The following is a 15715-nucleotide window of genomic DNA, read 5'->3' as shown; positions in this document are numbered from 1 at the left end:
TATTAATAACCTTCTCACTAATCAATAACTGTTGTTGGTTGGTCAAAAAAAATCTGTTGCTCCTAAATACATTTAAAGTATATACTTTATTGAATATTGTTTTAATTGTTAAAGCGCTTTGTGACCCTGGTCTGGAAAAGCGCTATACAAATAAAAATTACTTACTTACTTACTAAGCTTTGGAATGATCTTCCTCTCTCTTTGCGCTTGATGGATCTACTGACTCCTTCAAGAAACATCTTTCTAGACTTTCTTATTCGTGCAGGCTTTTCCCTGACTTTCCGGGACACCTGTGTTTGTCTCAGTGTATTTTTTGAGTATCTTTTTTTATTGTTGAAGTGCTTTGTGACCCTGGTCTAGAAAAGCGCTCTATAAATATAAATGACTTACTTGCATCACTTCTGTCAGTTCTGAGTTGAAGCTCTGACATTCAAACATCTAAAAGTTTCAAACAAAAATTTTGAAAAAAAATATATGTTTGACCTTTTAGCAGTGTTAAGAGATCTAAATAACAAAATTCCGACAGCATGTTTGAAACGTTTATTTCAACATCCATGTACAAATGAAACACCACTGTTTACACCACATGGACATCTACAAATAAAAAATGAGATCATTTTTAAATATGCTGCTATGGTAGCTTATAGAAGAAGAAGTGAATGCTGGAAAGTCCCGTCGTCATACACAAGGGCCTCTGAGCGCTGGTGCGTTCGTACATTTAGTGCATTTGAATGTGTGGTATGATGATAAAGGTGGCAGAAGAGCAGGCAGGCATGGCGACTGAACGGAAAGACGATTTTAAATGACATTTGTGTAAGCAAAAAAAAAGGAAGAGCATTTATTTTAATCAAATCTAAAGCTTTTTTTTTACTGTCTGTGTGGCTTAAGGATTCCCTTTACCTTTGAAACACAGACAGCAGGAACCTGGAAAATAAACTTCTGAGTTAGAAGAGTGTTTCAGTGGCTGTCAACATTCACTGGTCCGTAGTGAAGTCATCAGAGGTCAATATGTTTCCCCGTTTTACTGTTAGAAAATTCTGGAAGAAACTGATCATGTGTTGTTAGTCATTTTCTGCCCACTTTACTTCTCTGGATTGCACAAAACTTTAATTATTTCTCGTCTTGACGGATGATCCAATCGTTTTTTTTGCTGTTGTGGCTCCTTTTTTTGAAACTAAAAGACAAGTATAACAATAAAAAGTTCAAGGTCCAGTCTTTGTTGTTGCATCATATACATAGATTAAGAGTTATACAGGGGGTTGTGTGTAACCATGCCAGTGCTGCTCATTGGGTGTCAGTAGATAAACTCCCCCGGAAGCTTCTGCAGGGCACTGAACGGCTCCTCGAACTTGAATCTTTTGGAAATGGCCTTCTGCTCCGCCCCCTCTTTCTCGGCGCTGACCACGGAGGTTTGCCTGCAGTGGCCCAGCGTGTAGGCGGCCACGACAATCAGGTCCTCGGTCACTGGTTTTTCCTCTTCACTGGAGCTCACGGTGCTGAGCGTGCTCTCCGGGGTGCTGGCGATGCTGTCGCAGGGACTGGAGGGCTCTGGAGGGAGAACGTCTTCTGTTGTCTGGAGCCACGGGTGCTGGAGGCACTGCATAGCTGTGGCCCGCAACCTGAAAACATTCACAAAAATGAACATTAATATATAAATATCACATGTAAAATAGTTGAAATACAATTTATACTATGTAATTCCATCATTCCATTAAACACTTTAAGCAATTTGTCATGTTATTTTGGTCCTGAACTTATATATTTAGTGATCAATAGCAGGCTGGAGGGATGGAGGGACTGACTGTGGCTGCTTGTGGATCAGACTCTGGATGAAGGAGATGGCGGCCGGCTCGCATGGCTGCAGCTCCTCCTCGCTGTAGCTGATGTTGAGCTGAGAAATGTTGAGGAAGGTCTCCTGCTTATCTTTGCCCAGGAAGGGAGAGACTCCTGTCAGCATCACGTAGGTCAAGACCCCGATGCTCCTGAACAAAACAATGAATGAATAAATCAATAGAAATTCCAGCGAGGCCATAAAACTATCATCATCGAGTAATTGCAAATATTTAAAAAGCAAACTCATGTTCTTATTAACCACTAAGCTGACCTTACTAACCACTAGATGGCGCCCATAGTTTACCTTTTTAAGATCGCAATTTTATCATTTACTCTGGGTCTTTATTTGATTTAAAAAAACATATGCAACAAGTGCTTTATCCTCTTTTCCATGATAAGTGACATTTGCAATATCTTGCAGTTTTTAAACATCACAGTGAATTAATGACTTTATAATTTAATGCAATATCACCAGTACTATAATATTTTTTGCTCCACCCAACAGTGCGGTGTCATGGAACCTACGTTCTAAGTAAGTAAGTTGGTCATTTTTATTTGTAAGGCGCTTTTCGTTCTGCTTCCCCCTAAAAAAAAGGGGAGGCTCTTAGAGTTCAGAAGGTGTCACTCTCTTAAACAACATTTTTATGTATATTTATTGAATAGTTTGTTAGTAGAAATTGATGAATTATTAAGTGCCATCGGAAAATATGATACTGCTTTATGAAGCTTCATCAGCAAACCTATTGTCACAGTTCTGTAGTGAAGAGCATTGTTCACATTATTATACCGTGCAATAAATGACTATTGAAAATTAAAGCAATCCTTAAATATAAATAAAATATGTCAAAATGTTCTGCTTTAATAAATAGAGAAAAATGTAACTGTGAATTGTAAAATTCATACAATTTTATTATATTAACCCAAAAAATATATATACATATTTACAAGAACGATAATGTCTGGTGACGCTTTAATATTCTTTTTTATTTCCTGCCATTTGGAAGGACAACATGGAGCTGGTGTGGTGGGACTGACTGCTTGTCTTACCACATATCTGTGGCAGTGCTGATAGGCTCGTAATCCAGGATCTCTGGAGCTGAAACACAAAACACAGCCAAGCTTCAAAAGAGAATTCATAGATAAACTGCTAAGCAGCTTTTCGGAGGAGGACTCACCGACATACTCGGGAGTACCCATGATTTCTCTGAGCTCCTGGTGACCGCTGACGGCCCTGGACAAACCAAAGTCCACAATCTTGATGTTGCCCAGAGGTGAGCAGCTGGTCAGCAGAATATTTTGTGGCTAAAAGGCAAAACATTTAGTCAATTATTTGTTAAGAAAAAAAACCTATACATGACACTTTATCCATTTTTGCAAACCATACTTGCAGGGAAAAGTTGAACTAATAGTAGATTAAGATTTATGTGATGACATCAAACAATGGAGGACGTTCCAATGTTATTTCACCTTCAGGTCGAGGTGCACGATGTCCATCTGGTGGAGGAAGGAGACTCCTTCCAAGATCTGCCTCATGAGCCGCTTCACGTCCTGTTCCGTGAAAGCCTCGTCGTCCTCCTCGGACACACACTGGTTAAAGATCTCGCCGCCGGCAGCACTGAAAAAAGTTCAATCATCATTTAAAAAGAGTTTTATTAAATATATTAAATAAAACATGGAGTCTTTTATACTCTGACGGGAGCTTCCAGTCTGACCATAACAGACCTGTGTGAATGTAGAGTATTTAAGAAGTTCTCTGAGAGCAGGACAGAGCATTTATTCAGCTCTTTTCTAAAGTAAAATAGCTAAACAAGTTAATAATAATATGCAGTAGCTGTAACAAGTAGAGCTTTGAAAAAAAAAAGGTCATAGAAGCGTCACGTTTCCTGTTGCAGGCAGTTCTGGAGTTCATCAATAGATTTCCAGAGGGGTTCAGTGAAACGGTCTCTGGCTGGAGACTCTTCATTTCCTGGGCATTAGATGAAGTGATAATTGAAATAAAAACTAGATGGGGAAGGCATCGAAAAAGACAAGGCGTCCCCTCAGGGTGCTGCTGAATTGGGCTTTTATCTTGGACAGGAAGGAGGAGGAGGTAGAGGTGGGCGACTGTAGTGTGTTTTGGCTTTTTCAGGGTGAGAGGAAAATATTTCCTGCATCATAGGAAACACTTGTTGAACTTCAAAAACAAGCCAGGAACTCATACAAATTCCAGCAGCTAAAAAAAGAAACAAAGGTCATGAACTTATTGAACACTTTCAATACCAGCACACGTGGAGTGATTTTATTAATGAAATCAGTGTCAACGCAGGGCTTTTATCTTTTTTTCAGAATACAATTACATGGACTGGACTCAACCATAGACTTTTGATCTTATAAGCCTGTTTTAAACCACACACCGATGTCGTGATTATGTGGAAAGTGCAAAGAAAATATATAATTATAAAACAAAATCAGGATGCGCCATATATAGTGAGTGTTTTACCCATTATTAGTGATGGATCAATGATACCTCATGAAACAAAAAGATAAAAACACATTCAAGGCGGCGTTTTTTGTCCATAAGCCACAAAGAAAGGAAATCTAACTCGTGTCATTTCTGTAGCATTGATTATTTCTGTGTGGAAGGTGTTTTAGTATTTATTTATGTGGGAAAAAAATGATTTAGGAAGAAGTTAAACACACATCAGGTCCGTAAACTAGTGATAATATGTAGTAATGGGTTGATGAGGTATTATGATACAGTGTCTTTATTTGAAAAGGCCACTAGATGGCACTATCTACTTTATAATCTTCCGCTTTGATCCACTAATTCAATGAAACCTGTCATCATTGTCAAACTAAGAGTACCATATATACTTTTCATAAATCAGTTTTTTCCTCACCAAAAAACACTTTCCAGACAGAAAAAAGATTTAGATTTCCTTCCTTCGTTGCTAATGGACAAGGAACACCACCTTAAACTTTTTCTTTCAGCATCTCCATTAACCCATAGTACACATGAAGATGGATCATGGTTTGATACATATCACGATACAGGGGCAACAATATGATATACTGCTATACTATAAATATAAATGACTTACTTACTTACTTACTTATACTGTAGGAACAGCAATATATTTGTAGTATTGCTTGAGTACTTTAATGTACTACCTGTGTAACTCTTGATGAAGTCACATTGACTTTCATTTGTTTTTTTTAACCCAAATACGTCTAAACATCAGTTTAAAAGTTGCTAGATTCCACTGTATCCACTTGTCCTCGCAGGAATCTGTTTCATAGATCCTCACGCTATGGAGGACGTAATGACTGCTGTCCAAAGTTAAGTTGCGACACAAAACAGGATCAAACAAACTTCTATTCCTAACTGCAGAGCAGAATTAGCTTTATATAGGGAGTGGACGTCACCAGAAGTGCATTATAAAAGGTATAAGAGTTGCACGAAGTACACGTCCATCATAGGGAAGATGTGTGTGACGGAGTGAGGAACCCAGAGGTCATGTGAATGGCTCACGGCACCCCTTCGACGTATTCATGCGCACGCACTCGCGGCTTTCTAAAAACACACGATTCAACCACGGACAAGATGCTCTCCAGGAATTCAAATCAAAACAAAAGCGCAATGTTTGTCCAGCCGTTGGAAGACTATGACATCAGCGGCAATTACATCCAGTGCGGCATTAACCTTCTACCGGGGGCCCCTCGCTGAGAATAAATAACCAGGGGGGCCCACCTTTTTAGCATGACCGTGGCTGGACACAGAAGCTTCGATTCACGGAGGAACTCGTGAGGAACTACGCACTCTCTTAACTGTACAACGTGTTGTCATGATGACCGTGAGGTTAAATGCAGGTCCTTGTGATCTTATCAACTGTCTTTGAAACTGTTAAAAATATACAAAACAATAGATAAACATATCTATGAAAATATGATAAAGATAGTCTTTGTAGCTCCTATTAAATGATAGAAGCTTAAACATGTTAGTGTTTGATTAACCTCATTGAAGTTGAAGTTGATTGGACTTCATTGACACGGCTCTGGCGTGCGAATCAGAGATTCTAGGGTTGATGGTTTGATCGTCTTCGGGCTCGCTGCCACGCTTCGCTTCCTCACGTGGTCGTTCACAGCTCAACTGTGCTGATGGAGCTGGAGCGCTGCCAGCCGAGGCGACATGAATCCTCCCTCCTCTATTTTTATTCCTGTCACATCGACCCGCGTGTCCCGTTCATCATCATTTAGTTGGTTTTTTTTCATCCTCCGTGAAATACCTCGCCTTGTTTCTCCGCCCCCCATCTTTTCTCTCCCCGTCTTTCCAGCATGAATGGTTTTCTATGTCAAGTTTGACCCTCATTTATGGAATTGTCTCCCCTCTACCCCCCCCCCCACCCTCCTTCCTTCAAAACTCCTTCATCACCATTTGCTCTACTGCCCGAAATATCTGTCAGCTGTCCAACAAATAAAAGGAAGCTGGGGGGAAAATAAATGGACTGAAGTATGTTGTCACAAAGAATAGAAGCATTCTGCTCTACTTCCCTCCAATATGGAAGAAAAAAAGGCCGGAGGGGAGAAAAATGAAAGAACGGGGGGGATGGGATTGTTGCGTCTCTGGTCCGAACACATCTGACACGAGTGCTGGTGATCACATGTGGATTGTTTTTATCACACACTCATGACTGATCATGGACCTGTGTAGGATACACTTTTTTTTAAATCAAGTTTTTCACAAGTATTCTTACAAGGCACATCAAATTTCTAGTGCAAAAGGTTTTAATATTTGACTAAAATATTAAAATCCACATTTTCTTAATAATTATATATATAATAATTATAATAAATGACAATATTACATAAACAAAGATAGTAAAGCATGTTCAGTTTGAGAAAAAAAAAAGAAAACATTTGAGAAAATTTGAGCGTTTATTTGACATTTTTCCGCTCATTTCTGAACTTGAATTCAGATTCTGGCTCATTTTGTGTCAATTTTAATTTCATTTGCAATCAATGAACTAAAGTTAAACTCTGGAAATCCCCCGTCTTTAAATATCCCCAGTTACTCGATTGAACTCTTGTCCACGTGCGTATGGGAATGTAATTGATTGGACAGCATCATCATCATCATCTTCATCATCTAGGACAGCATTTAATTCTGGGATGATCCTCTGATTGAACAATGGCTGGGACTGGGATTACCGTCCGAGGCAGGGGAGCGTTTATAAGATCGGCCTCACAAAAAAACAGATTGTCTCGTGTGGCACGTGTCTTTTGGTGGTTTCTGATCCTCTTTGAAATCTACAATCTTTGTAGAAGATGTAGAAGAAACCCCCCAAAAAGTATTTTGTTGGATCATTTTTAAACATCTCAACCTCTACCTATCTGCTCACTTTTGACAGATTTAATAAAATATATCTTGTGTCCACCACTGCCCTTTTAAAAAGTGAATACAAAGTTGATCATTTACTGCTATGCTCTTGTCCAGGAAGCATATTCCTATTGGATGCGTGTTGCCTCTACAGTCGGAGATCCAGGCCAAATCCAATACGGCACGTGTTTGGGGGACCACAGACGAGAAGAGGAAAAAAAAAAAAAACCCGATAGAAATAAAGTGTGACACACAATCGCACTCACACATACCATGGGAACGAGGTCAAGCACGGCTCAGGCCTGACCAGTGAGATGAGCTCATCGACAACTGGTGCGGTGGCCACACTAGTCAACAAGACACTAGCACGTGAGTGTGTGTGTGTGTGTGTTGAAAACCACATTCTGGGTCACGCAGAGATATGCCCCAGTTGGTCATTATATGGTGGACGGATGGATCCAACACACTGTGAAACACTGTCAATTTGCCCTAAGGGTCCATCAACTCACAGTCGGGATGCCAAGGACACAGGAAATGAAATATCTAGTGTGCAAAGAGTGTGTGTTAGTGCCACCGGTTGAAGGGAGGCCAGACACATTGTTGGAATAACTGGAGATTACTGGAGCATTAAGGTTTAGACTAAACTTTTGCAGGATTAAAATGTCGGTACTTTATTTCCTGTTGCTCTTGCTTTTCCTTTTATGTTCTTAAATGTCTTACTTAGTGATGCCCGAGTACAGTATTTAACTTATAATTAATTTTATGACTTATCTGCATGTAAACTGCACAAAACGTATGAATTTACAACCCTTTTTGAGTAATTATTGTTTTGAGTCCATTTATGTGTGTATAAGAAATAAGATCAACATGTTCCATATGAATGGAAAACTCTTATTTGAGGGAAATTGCACAAAACTATAAATACAATCGAGACTGAAAAGTGAACTTTAATAGTAAATGTGTTATGTACTCACCAAGTTTTTACAACTTCAATGTTAATTATTTATTTTTGCTTTAACTATTTAAACAGTTATGGGTTTAAAACTAACTGACGCAATGATGTAAGTGTTAATAAAAAACTTATCTCTGACCTGATTTCGGGCGAGTTTCCTTTAAATTATTGTATACAACACAAAGAAAATCATAAGGTGCTCTGCTTTGAACATTGATAGATATTTGCTCGATTCACTGTAACTTGAGCTGTAAATAAGGATGGATAGACATTACTTTAACAATCCCGTGGGAAAGTTCCCTTGGGAAATTAGGGTTCCAGTACTCAGAAAATTAATCTGTAAATCATAGCAAAGCTTTTCTACTTAAACTCATTTTTAAATTCATTTTCATAGAAACATACAGATATTTATTTCAGAAATGTTAACACTGCCAACATATAAGTCCATTTATGTCCACCTTTACTCCTTAAATACTAGTAAGAAAAAGAAAAACGTTAAAATCTTACATAAACCTATATTAAAAAACAAAACAAAAGAAATAATGTTATTGTCCCTGTTGTCAAGGCTGTTGTGGTTGTACTTTAAGTGCTGTCTAAGAAAGATAAAATAATGAAATTGTATTTTCTGTGTAAGTTAAATACACTTTTTTATGCGTTGTAGTCTGGGCTTGGTACTCTTTAGATAGTGGAGAGTAGTGTAGTAAAGTAGTAATAACATAATCATCATTTTTGAAGAAGGACATTGACGGAAACATACCAGGAATCAAAGGAAATATGATAACAACCCAAAAAAAAGTGTCTTGGACTTATTTAACTATTGAATTAACAAAAACAAGAAAGCATATACGATCAGATACTTACAACTCTAGGACAAGAACCATCTCGGACGTCATCTCGTAGACCTGGTGAAGATTGACCACACGCTGACATGACGTGGCCAGTTCCAGCACGGCGATCTCGTGGATGATCTCCATACGAGCGTCCTGGCCTTTTCGCCGCTTCCTCATGAACTTTGCAGCGTATTCTTTACCAGTGCATTTTTCCACACATTTCCTGACCACAGCAAACTTCCCCCTGGAATTTTTTGGAAAAAAACAGAGATGGATGAGTTTGACTTACTTTAGATTCTAAATTGAACTTTATTTTAAGCCAAACACTAAAACTGTAAACACCAAGAATACATGAAAAAAAGCCATTTAACTGAGAGAGAAATGTTAAGAATAGAATAGAATAGAAAACTTTTATTCATCCCCAGAGGGGAAACACTTTTACAACAGCAGCAGCAGGACAATGAAAATAAAGTGCATGGAAAAAAAAGAAATAGTAAAAGAGATAATAAAATAAAATAAAAATAAAAACGATCTTAAAAATATACAAATTATTTACAGTATTAGAAAATTAGCACTATTAACAGGATAAAATAAAATAAAATAAAATAAAATAAAATAAAATAAAATAAAAATAAAAATAAAATAAAATAAAATAAAATAAAATAAAATAAAATAAAATAAAATAAAATAAAATAAAATAAAATAAAATAAAATAAAATAAAATAAAAACACACGAGAAGAAAAACACACTACGGATTAGCATCAGGATATTTAAAGTAAAGAGTTAAATATCCTGACACCAGTTGGGATGAAGGACCTTCTATAACGCTCCGTCCTACACTGGGGATGTTGGTATGTTGTGTACCATTAAGTCTCGTTTAGACTACTGTAACAGTTTATCGTGTCTAAATAAGAAGGAGCTGTCTCGCCTGCAGTTAACACAAAACACTGCAGCGAGAATTCTGACCGGCTCTAGTAGGAGGACTCACATTTCCCCGATCCTTTAAACTCTGCATTGGATCCATTTTGAAATTCTGTTTTCTTCTTCCAGAGCTATTCATGGTCAGAGTGTTTTTGCTGTGTTTGTCACTGTGATGGTCACTTGGTCTGTTGAAGCATGTATTTTAACTGTGTATTGTTTTGCTGTTTAAGCGCTTTGCGACCCTGATCTGCAAAAAGCGCTTTACAAATATAACTTACAAACCTTGTCTCATATTAAACATTGGATTAGTACAGGTTATTAAAGGTCACCTTTTTTATTATTTTTATTAGCAGAGGCAGGTTGAGGTCATTTCTACCTTCATAAATAAAAATAAAAAAACACAATTATTATCATTGATTATGTTGCATGATTATGCATGTGTGTGTTTTCGCAGGTCACAAATGCTACCATTCTGAGTGGGATAATTGCTGTATCCGAAATTACACATAGTGTTTTTCAGCTTAAGATATATAAACGTTATGATCATAAATTTGTTTTAGCACCGGTGGGTTTCAGTGGGGACGGCACTATATGCTGTTTGGACTGGAGCCGTTCTTTAGAAAGCAGCGTGGGCCACAGCAGCCTTTTCTAAAGCTCCGTCAGCACATTTCTAAAGCCAGCCACCACATGAACACACTATCCCTTCAAAAGAGATAGCTTTTCGGGTTCACGTGTGTGTGTGTGTGTGTTCAGCACAGGACAGTGTATAAAAAGCAATAACGGCTGTATCTTGTGTATGACGGCTATCATTTCTTACTGGACTACAAGACAAGAAGTTCTCCCAAAAAACCTGGATATTTTTATCCACAGTTCCCTTTTTGTACATAATAATAACAGAAGATGAAAAAGAAAAACTGTTAAAAACAGATTTAATTAACTCGATTTTAAAAAGAAGATCTACAGAATAACAAGTGTTAGTTTATCCAACAAACTTTCAGTTAATTTCTCTTTATAAATTAATTTAACATGAAAGGAATCTGGAACATTTATTGTACTATAATGATAACAAATCGAAATATATAGTTGATTAAATGATTCAGATGACAACACAGATAACAAAAGAAAAGAAGCCTATGGGACACAGCATGGGATTCAATCACTTAAGAGCTTGGCACTGTCCCCTCAGAGCTAATAAGTGAGTGGCGATTTTTGTCGCTAATTCCAAATGAGAATAAGAGCTTCGAGGTCTTAACCATATGGAATTCGGAACAAGTGCCTCATCATAGTAGCAGCAGCCAAAGGAGCTTGGCTGCGAGCCATCTGGGACTCCCACCGCAGAGAAGGTATTACCTTAAACTGCCCTATCCCTGGCTTGTCTCTGTTGCCAGCTGGCGGGTGTCAAGCTGTTAAAGCACGGGACTGACTGGCAAGCCTCTTGCTTGGCTCGTTGGTCAAGAAGACGGGCTGAGAAATGACTACATCTCTATAGCGGTAAAAAAAAAAAGAATAAAAATGACCCCTTGCCCAAGTTCAATGGTCTATTGGTGCTAGAGAAAAGATGGAAACCATTTTCAGCCTTTACTATTCCACTTCACATAAACCATGAACATATTGGTATTTAGATAAAGGTCGGTATAATGGTGGAACACAGCCAACACGAGAGGGTCTAACTTAACCCTCGCGTTGTCTCTGGGTCAGGCTGAGCCGGTGACCTGAAAACAAATGTGTTTGTGGTATCCCTTGCGTTCAGGTCAACTTGATCCGGGGACAGCACAAGGGTTAAAGATAGGTCAGGGAGGGGGTCTCAAACAGCATCAATCCAAGGGCCAAATTAAAAAAAGAAAAGTGGGCTGAACAGTGTATCCAAGTGCAAATGGAACATTATCCACCCTTTGTTTTTTACTTAATGGAATCACAGGTCACATTAACTTTGTTGTCTAGTTGAATGTAAACTAAATAGGTGTTAAAGCTCTTGTGGACCACTACACTGACTTGGGGTGTCAATTTGACACATGTTGGATGATTGGACGGTCTTGCCATTGGGTCTCCTTGTACAAAACAAAGCTGCTGGACGACCAATACGCATGTCGGTTGAAGAAACTGACAAAGTCTTCATAAAATTTTGTTAATGTGTATTTTTAAATGTTGTATAGTAAAAACAGATATTTGAAATACGGAATAAACCTGATTTGGAGAAAGAAGTGATAGATACTAGGAACGCACAAGAGGATGTCACTGTATGTAGATATTGATAAATACCTGTTCATTCATACAATATATGTTATATTCTTTGACCTTTGTTCTTCCAAAATTAGGTTCATCTTGGGAATACTGTATATACAAAACGAATAAATGGTCAAGACAGTGACTGAAGTGCCCATTGCCATCTTTATGATGATTATAATGATTTGGTTCTTTGTTTACCTACTTTTTTTTTAGAATTTGAATCATCTCAATAAGATGTGATTAGACCTGACGTTTTTGAAAGTTACTCACAGAGGAAACAGTGTGAAAATAGGACTAAAGATGCCACTTGACTTTCTTGATTGCAATACTCTACTTATTTATGCAAGTCATTTTTCTATAAAGGTGTTTAAATCCACACGTCTTTCCATCGTGACTGATTATCAGTCTATTCAGTCCATTCAGTGCAAGTCATGTGAGTAATGAATGAACTTACTTACAAATTTGATGAAGGTAGATCATCTGGACTCCTACAAAGTAGCTGGTGAACCGAAAAAGTGTGGGCACCCCTGCTGTAAGTCCATATAGGTTGGCTTTCCAGTCTTTATTTGGTGCAGTTACTATTAGTCATTATTTCTTGAACTGAACGACCATGTTAAAGGGGAGTTTTCGGAAAGTTTTCGGAATACATGACCCACAAAAATCCCCTCACAGAAAAGAATTTGAAGGCTTCCAAATTAAAAAAATCTTCTTCCTTCTTTACGCTGACCCACTTCTGTTATGAATCTTGTTTGAGTCCCTTTAGACAAATATCTCTTATCAAGTATCTCAAGAGGTTCAGCTACTGATTGCTCAACAGAAACCACATCTTTCATGAGGACCGCGGCGCTCAAGTCTTAACCGTATTAATTACAAGTGGATTGTTTCGGCACAAACCGGTGGCCGAGTGTATCGGAGCCGCGCGGCAGATTATTGTAGCCTTTTTGATGTTGTTCTGGGAGCTAATCTCAGTCACAATGTCAGGTCATACGACACAAAAAGCCACGCACACATGCAGGATTTGTTTTTTGTGCCTCGGACTCACAAACACTGCTCCACAACGGGAGGTTGTCGGCTTGTAAAAAAAGCTTTGATGCAGTTATAAGTCAAGGACAGAGAGTCGATTCACGGAAACAGTTTCACTTTTGTGGAAGATATGACACGGTCCATCTATTCACGGAACAAATGGAAGCACATGATTTTCATATTTTCATTTTTGAAGGAGAGATTCAACATATCATCCAACTTTCTGAGAGCAATTGTGTTTATCTTTCATAACAGAGTGATTTAGTAATTTGGGTCAGAGAATTAAAACAATATTTGATTAAAATTTGACCGAGCAATCATGAACTATATATAGCACTGAATACATTGACGTGTATAGAGAGATGGATTTGAAACATGTCTCATTCCTGCTCAGAAATGTCTATTTAAGAATCCTGAGTTGGTTGACCTTGTTCTCTTCTATTAATTGTCACTGTCCTCTGTTCTCATGGACGTACTGCAATATCAGGGTCATGACGTGTGTTTACCTTCATGCTCTTTTAGAGAAAGCTCCGATGTTCATCTCATATAATGGTCGATGACGATTAATGACACAAAAGTTCATATTTCTTTTAGGGACATTCCTAAAATGTTTAAACCCTGTATTATCTCAGGGTCAAGGTGACCCAGTGGACTGAAAACAAATGCACTGTGGTATCCCTTGTGTGGTCTCTGGGCCTGACCTCAAAGACATTTTTTTTTAATCAAGCGCTCGGGTCACCTTGACCCTGAGATAGCACTAGGGTTAAAAGGTTGAACCATGTCCAATATTAATGGATTTTAAGGTAAGGTAAGGTAAGGTAGAACTTTATTGATCCCTCAGGAGGTCTCTTTCGGGAAATTGTCTTTTTTCCAATAGCCAAAGCAAATACAGCAATTTTTCATAAAAAATAAATCAAAATAAAATAATAACAAGAACAAAGAGAAATAAAGAGAAAGAACAAGATGATACAATCTAAGTCTAGAGATAAAGATAAAGAACATAGATCAAAGAAAAATAAAAAGACAAAGGATACAAAGAGAACAGCACTTTTTTTTTTTTTGGAACAGCACTTCTGTTGTGTTCACACCATCAATGTTTACGGTGCAACTTAAAGTGATAATACACCCAAAACTCAAACTTCCCTTATTTTCTATTCACCCCCATGTCGGCCAAAGGGTTGGGATTATTGTCAAAGTTATCAGTTTGTTTTAAGAGTTACAGACAAAACGGTACATCCATTTTAATAAGCGAATGTTTAATTCAATGAAGCAATTGACGCTCAGGGGTTTTCCTCCAAAGAGACGCTTAAAATATCCAAATATCTCCTATCGTGGTGCTCGTCTGTAACGTCCATCTTGTATATAAGCCTCGACAAGAAGAATTTTTTCCGTAAAAAAAACTATTATTATTGTAGAGGCTTCAATACAAGATGGAAGTTACAGAAGAGCACCACAGGTATTTTTAAATGTTTTAAAGTGTCTTTTTGGACGAAGATGAAGAGGAAGACAGCTCAGTTCCAGTCGCTACATTAAAATGAACAAACATTTACGGCTATAACTACAAGGAAAACGATTACTATGTGAAATAATCCCAACGTAGTCGACATGAGGTTGAGTAAAGTAAATGAGTAAAGTTTGAATTTTGGGTGAATTATCACTTTAAGAAAGTTGTATTTTGAGTTGTACTTTAAGTTAATAATCTGATATTAAACTGTCAGAAACATTTTCTATATATTTTTGATCTCATCTTTAGGGCCACACTTAAGTTAATACATTGCTAGACAGAGTTCACTTGTTTCCCAAACCATCATGATGAAAACCAATGCTGTAAATGAAGTACTATTTTTTTTATTATTATAGTAAATGTGGTGAGAGATTCTTAAAAAAAAACCCAGTCAGTTGAAATGTTAAAGAACACTTAACTTACTTTTGAGATCTTACACTTTTAGGATCAACTTGAGAGGTTTAACGACAGTTATTTGAAACTTTAAAAACGGCACCAACTGTCGGATCCTACCTGCCCAGCTCCTTCCCGGGGTGGATGGTGTAGTGTTCACTGAAAGGTTCGGTTTTGATGGTGGTTCTGATGTCGCTCAACAAGCCCCCGCTGGTCCTGCGGCTCTTCTCCGGCGCCTCCGCCGGGACGAGGCGCTGCTGCAGGCGGCCCCCGGTGACCGGACACTCGGGGATCATGTCGAAAGGCTTCGTCCGCAGGATTGAGACTCGATCAAGCAAAAAAAGAAAAAGGTTTTGGGCTGAAGGTTCTACGAGCGCGTCAGAGGTGTCGACATGGAGGCACGAGAGTCACAGCTGAGAGAACCTTGTGTGTCAGCGATGTAAGCTTTCCAGCGTTACCATGGCAGCGGGGCGTGATTGACGGCGCCGACGGCCAATGAAATCATCCAATCTCCAAATGATATTCCAAATGTAAAGACATCAAAGATAAGAGGGAAGGATGGTGCAACATCAAACAAAGAAAGAAGGAAGAGCATAGTAGTTGAACAAAAAAAATATCCAAGATTATAAATAAATCAATATCCGTCATCATCGATCATAACTGGACGGTAAACTGG

At 38.2% G+C, this 15715-nt stretch overlaps 1 protein-coding gene across 1 annotated transcript; it reads right to left on the bottom strand.

The window, feature by feature from the left end:
• Positions 1-525: 525 nt before the first annotated feature.
• stk17a (serine/threonine kinase 17a) lies at positions 526-15473 on the bottom strand. The gene is made up of 7 exons (XM_087788757.1): positions 15160-15473; positions 9003-9215; positions 3301-3448; positions 3009-3135; positions 2881-2929; positions 1803-1982; positions 526-1619 (listed from the first exon to the last, which is right to left on the bottom strand). Exons 1-7 carry the CDS (start codon positions 15333-15335, stop codon positions 1295-1297), a joined length of 1218 nt encoding a protein of 405 aa, XP_087644883.1. The 5' UTR covers positions 15336-15473; the 3' UTR covers positions 526-1294.
• Positions 15474-15715: the final 242 nt, after the last annotated feature.

The sequence above is a fragment of the Callionymus lyra genome, chromosome 4 (assembly GCF_982586985.1).
Source record: "Callionymus lyra chromosome 4, fCalLyr1.hap1.1, whole genome shotgun sequence".
NCBI lineage: Eukaryota > Metazoa > Chordata > Actinopteri > Syngnathiformes > Callionymidae > Callionymus > Callionymus lyra.
This window is presented reverse-complemented; position numbering and strand designations above follow the sequence as displayed.